The following is a 13,534-nucleotide window of genomic DNA, read 5'->3' as shown; positions in this document are numbered from 1 at the left end:
TTCCCACTACAAATGCTGCCTGACCTGTTAAGTTCCTCCAGGAACTAGACACAAAATGCAGGACAGGCAGCCTCTCTCGAGAGAAGGAATGCGTGACGTTCCGGGTTGAGACCTACACAAGTTCCTCCAGCATCGTTTCCTTCATTGCTTCTTGTTTACATGGAAAATGTTCATTTTCTCAAATTCTCCTTGTCCTTAATTAAATTTTAGTTTACTTTAAAGTGGCAAATGGTCAACATGACAATTTTTTCCCCGTCTCTAGACTCTTTCAATCAGATTAATTCAGGTGTGCATCTAGTTATTCCCTTGCTCCCCATGCAATGCTGCAAGCTTGCATATTCAACATCACTCCTGTTTAACTGACATTTGGTGCTGCAAGTGCGATGTTAGTCATTGTAACCCATCAAGGCACAGCTGAAACTTTAGAAATGCAGATATTTGATTTAAACACAAAATGAAGTATAGTTTAATATCTAAAATCATACTCGTAGCCTCTGAGAATTGATACCAATCACCATTGTCCACACGAATACCCACGATAAACAAGTGATGGTAATTAATAGAAAAAAGGAACAAAAAAAGGTTTATTGCAGAAAATAAAGCAGCAGAAGAGTTTTATTTGAACATTTTTTTGTACCATGATTGTCAGTGAACGTAGTAGACAGTCATGACTTAAGTCTTGAAAGGAAACAAAACTGAAAAGCCTGCAACAAAATTTAATTCACTTCCTGGAGCTAGAGCATGGGTAATGCTTCAGGAATCGACTTTTACAGCTACAATCTATTACAAAGTGGATGGGTATACAGAAAGGAATTAAGGTTAAGAGTGGCAAAAACTTTAGACAAAAGAAATTTCATATACAATAAAACTGGATCACAAAATATTTTTTCAGATATCATTTACTTTGGAGTTGCCATGCATTAAGGCCACAGTCCCATGCCCCAGGTCAAGTTTGTACAATCAGTTCATAACATACAGTTGCACAAGAACAGTTCATTATCCACATGCTTGATTCCAACAATATTTAAGAAACTAGTTTCATAAAAGTATCTTTCCTCTCAAGATTCACAATGCTGATTTCAAGTTGTGATTTTAAATACAATGCCAGTAACCAGATCTCCATTCTTCCTTCTGACAGGAGTCTAGGAGAGGAAGATTATGCAATCTCTGTATTTTCCCTTGGTGGTTCGATCACTGGGACACAAGATGAAAAAGCATGACAGATTTACAGCTAACACAAATACAACACCAGACAACCTCCTCCTCTGGGAAGAAGTGACCGTGTGTATTCTTTGCATGTCTAGTGCTTTCCATTTCAGTATTTATATGGTTGGCGAAATTAAAGCAATTTGTAGCCATAACATGTTTGCGAAGAATTCAAACCATTTGAAGAAGCTGACAAGCTTATTTTGGGAAAGGTTAGAAAATAAAATAAAAGGGGAGATTGGGCAAACCATAATTATCTAAAACATGGCAACTCCCAAGAATCAAGTCTTCTGTGGGTTCTTGTTACAAATTTTACAGAGGAATTCATGCACATTCATCCAGGATTAGTTTCTGTACTTTTCATACCAGTTAAATCATGGTAGTTTACAATTTGGATACGCTTTTTAAAATTTACCCCCACACACACTCACGTAGTAACTGGCATAAAGCATGGAAACAAGTTCCTTTCGAATTGAGAAGTTTCTTTGAAGCATTTAAATTGTACTAATCCCAACTAAGGAAATAGTTCACATTACTTTGTCGGAATAGATTCTCAGGTTTTTATTTCTCCTCAGATGAAGTAATTTAGTGTTGAATAGAACTATTGGAGAACAGAAACATTTTCTACCAAAGGGTTGTTTCATGTGTTTCAGATTCTCATTACAAGAGAGACCACATTGTGATGGGGGATTATCGGAGGCATACAAGACATTATAAAGGGCATTTTGCAGGGAATGATTTAACTGATAAGATAAAATTTAACTTCTGGAGCTCATGAAAGGTACTGTACATTAAGTCTGGCAATTAATATTAAAATGTATGTTTTTGATTACAAGCACTAACCTATAAAAGGTCAGAAATCAAGAATCGGTCAAAGATGGTTATTGTACAATTCCCGATGTTATTTAAAAAAAGATATTCACAAGCACGTTTTATTTATAGAAAACCTGTCCTGCTGAATTGTTTAGATCAAATAGGCACTGGATATTTTATAATCCTCTGTATGTTTAGGAGGTGCCCAAATGATTTATAAAAGAGTATTTTCTAAGTTTAGTGGCAGTGAGAGGAGTTGGAGCAAATCAAAAACATACATTTTGGCCAAACCATCAGCCATACATCTCTGTACACCTATTTATATTAACATCCATTTACAAGATAACTTTCTATATAAATTCTCCTATGGCTTTTGAAACAAAATTCAAAAATTGACACTAATTGAAAATAGCAACAGTTTAATCAGGAATTATGCAGTTCTTTACAAATGTTAGAAATAAGAACTTTTAAAACGTGTGAGATATAGGTTATAGCTTTTAACTATCGCGAAACATACAAATAGGTGACAAATACATGAAAATAAAAGAATGGGGTCATTCTTTATTGAACTGCCCTATCTGAACAGAGTCTGAAGTTGCAATGCAATCCACAAACATCTCGATGCTTGAATATCTCAAAGGGTTAAGGGGGAGGGAGAATTCTACATTAATGGGTAATTGGCCCATCGAGATATGTTCACCCGACCCTGACTATAGAACTTAAACTGCAAAGAACAACGCACACACACTCCAACATAAACATACTGAATGGGAGGAAATCTACCAACTCAAAAACACGTGCATAGCTCAATACCATCAGCTCAAGCAAACATTACTGGAGCTTCAGCAAAACCTGAGTGTGCAAAATGCATTTCTAACGTAATGCAAGCAGCCCAGGAAGTAAATCTCACACAATGATACACAGAGGGATCCTGTATAAGGCAGAATTAGCAGAGATGTTTTTTGAGCAGGAGGAAAAAATTACAGTTTTCTACTCAGCACAAAGTTGCAGACGACTATTTTTTTAAAGCAAGGTGCTTAACACATTCAGGATTCAGACAATTTAAAAAAAAAATGATACTATAGCCTCACAACGTCTTACCAGAGTGAGGCCAATTCTATATCTTCATAAATCAATATAATGGAAAACGTTAACTGTTTGTATCATATGCTGTCCAACTTTTGGCTAGAAAAATTATACCATGTCACCAATACAGCAGCAAGACAAAAGCTTGGTTGACAGGTGTATTTTGCAAGGCCTGCCATTATTCCTGTGGTATATCATTGGGTGGTAAAGAAACGAGCAACTAAAAACTGTTTGTTGAATACACCCACTGGATAATGAGAACATAATTGCACAATAAATAGTTTGTTCCACTTACGGCCCTTCAGGCCATTAATCTAATCAGGTTAAAACATAACTACTCCAACACTGCTGTAATAACACAGTCCTATGTATTTGACATCAATGCTGTTCTTTTTCAGCTTTAATGGCATTACTGAAATATTTTTCTTCACTCGTATTTAACTTACAGCCATTCTACATAGTAAAAGCAGAATTTTCCCAAATTTTAATCTGCAGGAAAGAAGTGACTAAAGTCCTTAAAGTGAGTCAAAGTGTCCTGGTTGGATAGCAAGTTCAAAATTAAAACGGGAAACAATGTACTCCATGCATCTTTTCACCAACACACACACACACACACACCGGCAAACTGCAAGCATAAGAACACTTGGGAATAAACAAAGACCAAATCTGCAAAAAGGTCAGTCTCCTGAAGTTGTTAAGTGAAAGATCTTCCAGCTATGTATTAGTTACTAGATGAATAACGTAAATCGGTCATTATTAATACTAATTCCCAATTTAAACTAGGTAATAAACATGGGTTTACTTCTCAATTTCTACTAAAGGCTATGTCTCTCCCACACCCCTCATATTTCAGATGCCTTAATGTTTGCAGATGGGAAATTTATTAATACTTACTAGGTCAGTCATAATACACAGGGAACCAACATCTCATTGCCCACCACAAGTGCCAATTAGAATGTTAGCTGCAATTGCCATTTCACATGGATATTTTTCAAAGATTGCAATAAAAAGTGTTTTACTCTCTCGCATGATGTAAACAGGAATTTCCTGAACTCAAACTTGTTGACTGAGTCATGTCTTTTCATTTAGAAATACGTAACCAGCAGAGTGCCATTGCCAAATACTGGTTATGGTTACGAAATACTGTATCTGAACACAGCAACATGTTTCCGTCACCAACTCCACTCTGGTGGCATAAATACACCAAGCATATAATTATGAAGTACTTTACTTATTCAAAGGTATTATGCTCTTTAGCACTCCAGCTTCATGTTCTACGCTAATGTATTTCACGGTACATTTCCATGCTGTCCCTACTATTACCATGCCTGGTCAGAAACCTCATGTAGCAGCTTCAGTTAATTACATACAACCCAATCCTTTACTGTAAACAGATACTTGAACAAAGGGAAAGAAAAATCCTTGAATACTGTTTCAAGGTTTGAACAGCCTAAAGCTTTTCCAAGCTGTGATTTGACAAAGTTTCTGTAGATCAAATGTTCAATCCCACATTTGTACACTTTAATTTTTTTTTGGATTTTTAAATTAGCATAATTAGTAACAATAGCAAGCATTTAAAAATACATTAATTTTATGGTGACAAACAGACAAGACTTGCATTAATGAACCAAAACAAATAGACTCTGATAACCATACAGTCCATCAAACTTGATGGTACAATTGAGAAAATACTATGGGAGTAGGGGGGGGAAAATGACACAAACTAACACAGTTCTTTAAACAAATGTGGGTGGAAGATGGAGCACACATGCATGTCGGCAGCTTTAACTCCCTGAGGTTCCGGCAGCCTTTGCCTTGGGGAAAGGGGACTCGATATGGGACGTGGAATGAAAAAGGCTGACCTGCAAGGCCTACAGCTGGACTGACATTGCATTACAAAAAAATAATTCTTTTAAAAAATAAACACAGGTATCAAAGACTTCAAACATGATTAGTTTGTATCGTTGCAACAAGAATTTAAAAGAACCTATGCTATCTGACTTGCTTAGTGCCATTCTGCAATAATTAGACCTCTGATGATTATTACTCGATGAAATGAAATCAACACATGGCACAAAATAAATTAAGTTCTTATTCTCAATACTAATAAACGTATGCACCAGATACTGTACAGATCTCTCACACACATGCTCTCATACACTCTTTCAGCCCCTCTTCCCAATTTTAAGTCTCTTCATAGAAAGGGCACTGCAGTCTACACTGTATTTGGTTTATGCTACACAGTACTAACAATTGAGGCGGAAAATGTTACACCCACGACAGTAACACATCAGCATTCACTGTACTAATTAGTCACAAATGATTTGAACTACGCTTAAAACTTACATGCCTATCCAAAAAAATATAAACAGATTAAAAAGTTAAGAAATTTTAAGTGCTTATTGAATAATCAAAGATAGTGACAGATCACAAGATAGAACAAAGTGTAAGCGTAACAAAGTCTGGGTGGGTTGCCCCAGTAGTTGTATGGCCCTCATGTACCAGAATATGTACAGTACCAGACATGTACTGGGCTGCCCTACTATTCATTCTAGGGATTGGTAATCAAATTAAGCTGTTAAAAATTTGTTTGGAGTAGCCAAATTAATTATTAATTGCTTTGAGTAAACGACCCATGGCATGACTTTTCCCTAATTGACATCTGCCAGCGAACATCTCCAAATATGACCAAGAAAGTTTCTGCTAACAATGTGTAGTACAAAATAAGAAACTGTTGAAATTCTGAAACAAACTGCCTATCTTGGATTGTTCATTTGTATAGTTTGTTTATTACTGGGAATCTGTTAAAGCCCCCAAAATATTAGGCTTGTGTTTAAGGTAGCACATAAACTCAAAAAACAAAATGCAAACCTTTCTATTCCATTGGGGGGAAAAAATGGAAAGGACAGTGGTTTTCTGCTTTTTCATTTCGGTGTGTAAAGGCATACTTAAGGTTTTCTAAAAAAATACAGTAAGTGGACAGACCCTGCACCCAGATGCCATGGGTTACAAATTTAATCCTGGCCACCATCATTTCATGCAAGCACACTTTTGTCTCAAAAAAAGTATGCTAGCTTGAAAATGCTCTCCCCAGAATAGGGTTTATACTCAAAATAAAATCAGCAGAAATATATTTGGCATTGTAAGATTTTAGTTTATTAAACAAATTAGAGGGTTAACTCCTGTCTAGTGCTTGAAAGATAACCAAACTGATCAAAGGAAGCGCAAGCATCTGGGGAGGAGCAGTGTTGAGCACATTACATTTTCCACAACCATACTGCAGAAATTAGATAGAGGACATTTACTTTGCAAGACAGAGCGTAAAGCTACAGGAACGTTAAAAACAAATCTCTCCACTCTGGCGTCTAGTCTTACATGCTGCACAAGCTGTAGTGTTCAATAACTACTGTTGCACATTCAGAAGTCCATGCCTGCACACTCTTCACTCACTTCTAATATTGCCATAAAGCACTTTGCTGATTTGTAAAATCCAAGCACATTTTTCATATTAAAAATATATCTTTAATAGAGTTTAGAAGCAGCAATAAAGCTGTGGACTACACAGAATGCATTAGAATTCAATAACCAAGTTGTCAATTTTGACAGAAACTGTCCCATAAGAGGACTAAAGAATGTAGGAGAGTGATCCAATTTTAATTTGACTTTTTAAAATCTACTTTTTTTTTTCTTTTAAAAAAAAATTATGTTTTTGTTGCACGATTCTGGTATATAGTGCATGAAAATGCGATTTAAAAAGCAAGGTGATATTAAAAAGGGAAAGGAGGGCATAGTAAGCAAATACATGTCATTTAGTAATAGTTAAGGCCAGATACGCAACGAGGAAATCATCTACTGAATGGGGTATTGTAATGGCCTATAGAAGGGCAGCAAATGTGAAGCCCCTGGAGCAAAAGCAGTGCAGTTTATGTTACTAACACATACGATGGCAAATTCGTAACAAAATTAAAAGGGAAAGAATTGTACAACATTAAATACCCAAGTTGAATCACTCCACATTTCACATAATACACCCTCCGCATGTGGAGCATGGTCTTTCTGATCACTGAACCATTAGACCTGCATCGTTTAATATTGCAGTTGTCTGATTTTGATATCTTCCCAGTGACGAGTTAAGACAATTTTTCCCCCAAGGCCAAACAGGCCATCTTAATCCCAGCAAAATCTGAGAACGTCGCAGCAAGGAAAAAGAAAAAACACACACTGTACTTCAAGGCATTATTCCAGCATAACTTTTTTGGGGGTTTGTTTAAAAAGTTCTGCAAATCCTCATGTTTTCCCCTGTAGAATCTCTGTGCACTCACAGCCAAATGCAGCCTTTGTGAAGTGGGGCAGCCCCTTCAGTGGTTCGCCAGAGCCTGACATTACACCAGCAGGATCTTAAGAACCAGATTTAAGTAAAATGTCCACTATTCATTGCGTTCAGGTTTTGCTTTGTAATAAGTTCAGTACCAGAGGTCATTAAATATCCAATTAAAGTCCATCTAAATAACTGTTGGACACACTCTTTGCACTCACTCAAATTCAGTTTCTGTTTTTTAAAAATATTTTTTTTTGTTTTTTTTATTTTGAATGTTTCTCCTGAACTGGCCCACTGCTGAAGAGATGATTTTGTTTTAAAAGGAGCAGAACCGCTTCCAGACAGTGGCTTGCAGCAACAATGAAAACAGGCAGTTCACCAAGCTGACTTCATTGGCCAGGACGGTCCATAGATTCATCATAAGTAACTACTCTCGAAGGATCTGAAATAAAAACAGAAACATTTATCATGTAGATACAAGTGCTTCAATGTGCAATTATAAAATCAAATATTCATTACAATTATACATCATTGATAATATTTAAGAATTCATTCTAATGTTGAATGTTGGACTAGATCTAATTCACAAGGAACCACAATTCCACAGAAACTTCCACTTTAAGTACAGTATCAAACAGTCTGTTGCAAACCAGAGGAGGAGTATCTTTAGCCAGAGGCTGGTGAATCTGTGGAATTGCCACAGGTGGCGGTGGATGCCAAGTCACTGGGTATTTTTTACAGCAGAGATTGATAGTTCTTGATTAGTATAGTGTCAATGGTTACAGGGAGAAAACGGGAAAATAGGGCAAAGAGGGAAAAAGGTTGGGCATGATCGACGGACGCGATGGGCTGAATGGCCTAATTCTGTTACTATGTCTTATGGTCTAATGAAACTGGAAAAATCAGAGTAGAAGGCAGTTTCAGCCAGTTTATGAAAGAGGAACCAAGCTTAGTTCTCTGCTCTCCGTTGTGGTATCAATCTATCCACGTTCACGTCATATAAACAATTTACAACTTAACTTCAAATGGACTAAGTAACTTGTAAAAGGACAATGCAAGAATAATTCACAGGTCAGTCAGCATCCCTGGAGAACATGGATAGGTAGATAGATTGATCTTCTTCAGATCGCTGAGTTACTCTGGCACTGTGTTCTTTTGCATATCAGTACCGGCAGTTCTTTTGTTTCTACCAAGTAACTAGTATTTCATGCTGACACTATACTGCACCTTAATTGAAAATTTAATGCTCGAAATTTTAAATTGCAATTACCTTGTTTATGCAGGTTCCATATAGAGTCCATTTCTGAAAAACAAAATGGGTACAATCAAATCCAACCATAATTTACCTTTAAATTTTTCAGAAAGACGCATAGCAAAAGGCAATGTAATTGGCTGTGGGATTAATTGTACTCATTTGCAAACAGCAGTATAGTAACGCACTCATCTGCACAACTTATTATAGAAAGACAGACATACTTGAAAGGTGATGCGCAGGTAAAAATTACAAATCGCTTTTACAAATCATGGAAATGTTTGACTAGTTACACATTTAAAACACAAAAATCGTACAAGATAAAACTGAATGATTTTGCTAGAGCTTTTAATATTGAACGACATCAATGTGTTGGGGAATTAGTTAATATCAACAAAAAAAATGTACAGGAGATAATTTGGCCATTGACCCAATCTGAATGCACAGGTGAATTTTTACTGTACAATGCTCGACGCAAAATGTAAACAACTTGCTTCTGTCACACTGAGATAATATATTCCAGAGAAAATTACCAATCTTCCCTCAGATTCTTTTGCCAATTAGCCTCTGCTTACTAACTTGGAGAACTTTGCCTCAACATTCATATTGCCTTCATTAACTTGGGGATGCACTTACAAAATCTTCTGTTAATTTATTCTGTTCCAAGTTAAGAAACCTACATTCTACTGAACGCTCTTACGGCAAGTTCAGTTTCAGTACATTCCACTGAACGCTCTTACGGCAAGTTCCCTTTCCTCTACACTCTCCAAGGCCTTAAATCGATTCTAAAAGACTTGGATACAATATTCCAGCTGATGAAAAATTAAACATTTATAAGCCATTACCATAATTCCACAGAATCCTATGAAACTTTCCAATTTGTACACTTCATGCAACGTTGAGCATTGGATTTAATGCATGCAAATTTCAATTCAGACAAATGTTTGCATTTTACTTGCAATTAGATTGGAAACAAGTTACACTGACCTGAAGCTCCACAATCCTCACGATTTAGAAAAAGTTACAAATAATAAATTCTCAAACATGAATTGGTTAATTTCAACAGGCACTCTTATTTAATCTTCAGAATTCAGATACGATGTCCAGGTTCAGGAACAGCTTCTTCTGTCAGGCTAATAACACTACAAACTCCAACTAAACTACAAGTTTGCACTACAGACTCTGGGCTTCGATTTGTTTTGCACTAGTGGATTTTTAAATTATATTTTTGTTTCCATTATCTACTGGATACTGCATTTACAAAACCCATTGTGCTGCTACAAGCAAGAATTTAAGTGTTCCCGTGTTCCCTTTTGTTACATATGACAAAAGACTCAAATGCTCCCAAATTATGGCGTGCAACTCGCCTCCAAAATTGGAGACAATATCTGCCTTCATCAAGTACCCATTGAGGGATTCAATTAGTCTCCAACACAACATTGACCAAAACATTATGTTCTGTAATATTCAATACTCTATTTGATAATTAGACATTTAGTTGTTTAAAGATTCTTGGAATTAAATTGGAACTCCACTGATTAAAACATACCTTTGTTTTAGAAAGAGCCAGTCTCATTGAAATAAGTGAATTTATAGCTTCAATACAAAAATATACTGAAGTACATCTCAGATTAGAGGGCCAGCCATTAATGGCCACGTGAGAATAAAACTTTGAGGCCGAGTACTTGAAGCTCCTACCCCAGTGGCTGCGAATGCTCAGTCATCAATTAAATTTAAGTCCAACACTGGTTGATGGCTTTGCTCCCGATGGGAATCTAGAGTTGTGGAAATGGAATAGGAAGACAGCGACATGGGAGTTCAGCCACAATATTGACTGGCTTGGGCCATACACCCCAAAGTTTAATCTCATTTCCACCTAATACATTTAGGTCAGTAGGACAACTTCAAACAATACAATACATTGTTGTGGTGTTACATTAATGTGTTTTCACAGGGCTGGAGCAAAGAACCCCATTGTTCCAATCCCAGTACAATTAAACACCTGATTCTTGAGATGTTTGAATTACAAGAGTCAAGTGATATGGCGTGAGTGTGGGTGAAGCCGACTCCAGACCAGCAATGAACTAATTGAACAGTGATTTAAGGGGCTGAGAATGTTTCTTAGGTTCAGTTAAAGGATATCGGCACAAGAACAAAAATAATACTACCAGAGTCAGATCTCCCCAGACAATGAGTTAAAGTGAGGATAAGAGAGTTGTGTACGAAAATAACTGCAGATGCTAGTTCAAATTGAAGGTATCACAAAATGCTTGAGTAACTCAGCGGGTCAGGCAGCATCTCAGGAGAGAAGGAATGGGTGACATTTCAGGTCGAGACCCTTCTTCAGACTGATGTCAGGGGAGGGGGCGGGAAAAAGATAGGATGTATTGGGAGACAGGAAGACAGTGGGAGAACTAGGAAGGGGAGGGGAAAGGGAGGGACAGAGGACTATCTGAAGTTAGAGAAATCAATGTTCATACCACTGGGGTGTAAGCTGCCCAAGCAAAAAATGAGATGCTGTTCCTCCAATTTGCGGTGGGCCTCACTATGACAATGGAGGAGGCCCATGACAGAAAGGTCAAACTGGGAGTGGGAGGGGGAACTTAAGTGCTGAGCCACCGGGAGATTAGGTTGGTTAAGGCGGACTGAGCGAAGGTGTCGAGTGAAACGATCGCCGAGCCTGCCTTTGGTCTCGCTGATGTAGAGAAGTTGACATCTGGAACAGCGGATATAATAGATGGGATTGGGGGAGGTGCAGGTGAACCTCTGCCTCACCTGGAAAGACTGTTTGGGTCCTTGGAGTCGAAGGGGAGGTAAAGGGACAGGTGTTGCATCTCCTGCGGTTGCAGGGGAAAGTACCTGGGGAGGGGGTGGTTTGGGTGGGAAGGGGCGTGTGGACCAGGGAGTTACGGAGGGAACGGTCTCTGCGGAACGCAGAAAGAGGAGGAGATGGGAAGATGTGGCTAGAAGTGGGATCCCACTGGAGGCGACAGAAATGTTGGAGGATAATTTGTTGTATACGCTGGCTGATGGGGTGGAAGGTGAGGACTAGGGGTCTCTATCCTCGTTACGAATGGGGAGAGGGTTTATCCATGATGACAACTTAATATGGGAAAACCAGATCCCATTTTCGAGTTAAAGGATTGGAGAAGAGATCGACTTGACAAGTGTTTTTGCATTGACTGAATGAGAAAGGAAATGAATACGACTACTGAAAATAGCATTATTCACAAAATGCTGGAGTAACTCAGCAGGTCAGGCAGCATCTCAGGAGAGAAGGAATGGGTGACGTTTCGGGTCGAGACCCTTCTTCTTATACTGAAAATAGCAAACAGGTAGTCATCACTTGAGAAACAGATCAACTCTGTTGAAATGGCATTGAGCTGAACACCAACTGCTTCACTCCTGAGAAATTACTGTTCCCTGCTTCCATTTTACAGCAATTCTACCTCCTCTCCTGGCCCCACTACAATTTTCTGATATACATGATGACCCAAGTGGATTCAGATTCAATAGCAGTATTTCAAATATTACAGCATATGGCTTAAAGCAGTAAATTTAGCTTAAAGCCACTAGAAGAGGATTTCAACACCTCCTTTCATATATAATAAAAATTAAACTGCACGATGAGAAATTCTGGAATAACTGCCATTTTTGAATAATAACAATTTTTTTAAATCACAATTTCTCACTCATTGTAATGTCCAAACAGACATTAACGTTTCGGTTGATACCCTTCTTCAGACCCAACCCAAACCGTCACCCATTCCTTCTCTCCAGATATGCTGCCTGTCCCGCTGAGTTACTCCAGCATTATGTCCACCTTAGCTGATGAAAACAGATTCCAATAACCTGCACTCGTGCTAGTTGTATATTTCTAAAGCTCCACTTTCTCAAAGTAGCCCTGTCAGGCAGCAAAATGTTTTGTTAAATGTAGAAATCTCAGTTTGAGTATGAAATACAAATATGATAATAGCTTTAACAATTTAATACTTTAAACTATTTGCACAAACTTTCACAGCTAAGCAAATTTATCCAATAATTGCAAGAAAACCAAGGTTTAATTAAATCAAACAAGCTAATGAATCTGCAGAAGGGCCTCAAACCGAAACGTTGCCTATTCCTTCTATTGAGAGATGCTGACTGTCCCGCTGAGTTACACCAGCTTGTGTCCATCTTCTGTCTGAACGAGTGCATGATGTAATTGGTTAGTGTCAGAGGTTAAGAGAAAAAGAGTATGGTGCTTGCTGACATATTAATCATGGATTAACAGTAAACACATGGATTAAATATTCATCACCAAAATCATTTGCACATGGCCAGAAATGAACAATGCCGATCTGCCAGAGCACTCAATGGATGTCCAATTCTGAACTAGTTAGCACTTCCAAGGAAAGGATCATGGAGTAAATTTCCAGATGCATTTCCTCATTAGAAAGATCAGCAACCAAGATTCCATGATCAAAATAAAGTGCATCTTTTGGCATACGTGTGCATTTAAAGATAGGCAGAACTGTGAGGAATAATTTTATACAACTGAGTAAATTCAGATTCTCAGTAACTACTATCCTCACTAACTAATCCACTCATATTCAGTTGCCTTTTGCCATTGAAGATCGTATCAAAGCACCCACAACAATTATCCATAATCCTTGTCAGGATTAGTCTTTAATGGGCCCACAATTGTTAACATTCATTCAAACTTGTATAAAAAGCGTTTTCAAATCTATGTACATTTGCTGTTCTTATTCCTTTGCCTGAACAATTTATGGGGAACATTTTTAACCAGGAAGAGAGAAACAGTCTGAAGAAGGGTCTCAACACCCATTCCTTCTCTTCAGAGATGCTGCTTGTCCCGC

At 37.7% G+C, this 13,534-nt stretch overlaps 1 protein-coding gene across 1 annotated transcript in view; it reads right to left on the bottom strand.

Annotated features, from left to right (window-relative positions):
• Nucleotides 1-594: 594 nt before the first annotated feature.
• Nucleotides 595-13,534, bottom strand: part of LOC144606497 (FMR1-interacting protein NUFIP2-like) — a 30,649-nt gene continuing 17,709 nt past the window's right edge. The window contains exons 3-4 of the mRNA XM_078422689.1: nucleotides 8,694-8,726; nucleotides 595-7,865 (exon numbers count right to left, since the gene is read on the bottom strand). Coding sequence (XP_078278815.1) covers nucleotides 7,813-7,865; nucleotides 8,694-8,726 — 86 coding nt within the window. The 3' untranslated portion in view covers nucleotides 595-7,812. The remainder of the gene's footprint in view (nucleotides 7,866-8,693; nucleotides 8,727-13,534) is intronic.

This window comes from Rhinoraja longicauda, chromosome 26 (assembly GCF_053455715.1).
Source record: "Rhinoraja longicauda isolate Sanriku21f chromosome 26, sRhiLon1.1, whole genome shotgun sequence".
NCBI lineage: Eukaryota > Metazoa > Chordata > Chondrichthyes > Rajiformes > Arhynchobatidae > Rhinoraja > Rhinoraja longicauda.
This window is presented reverse-complemented; position numbering and strand designations above follow the sequence as displayed.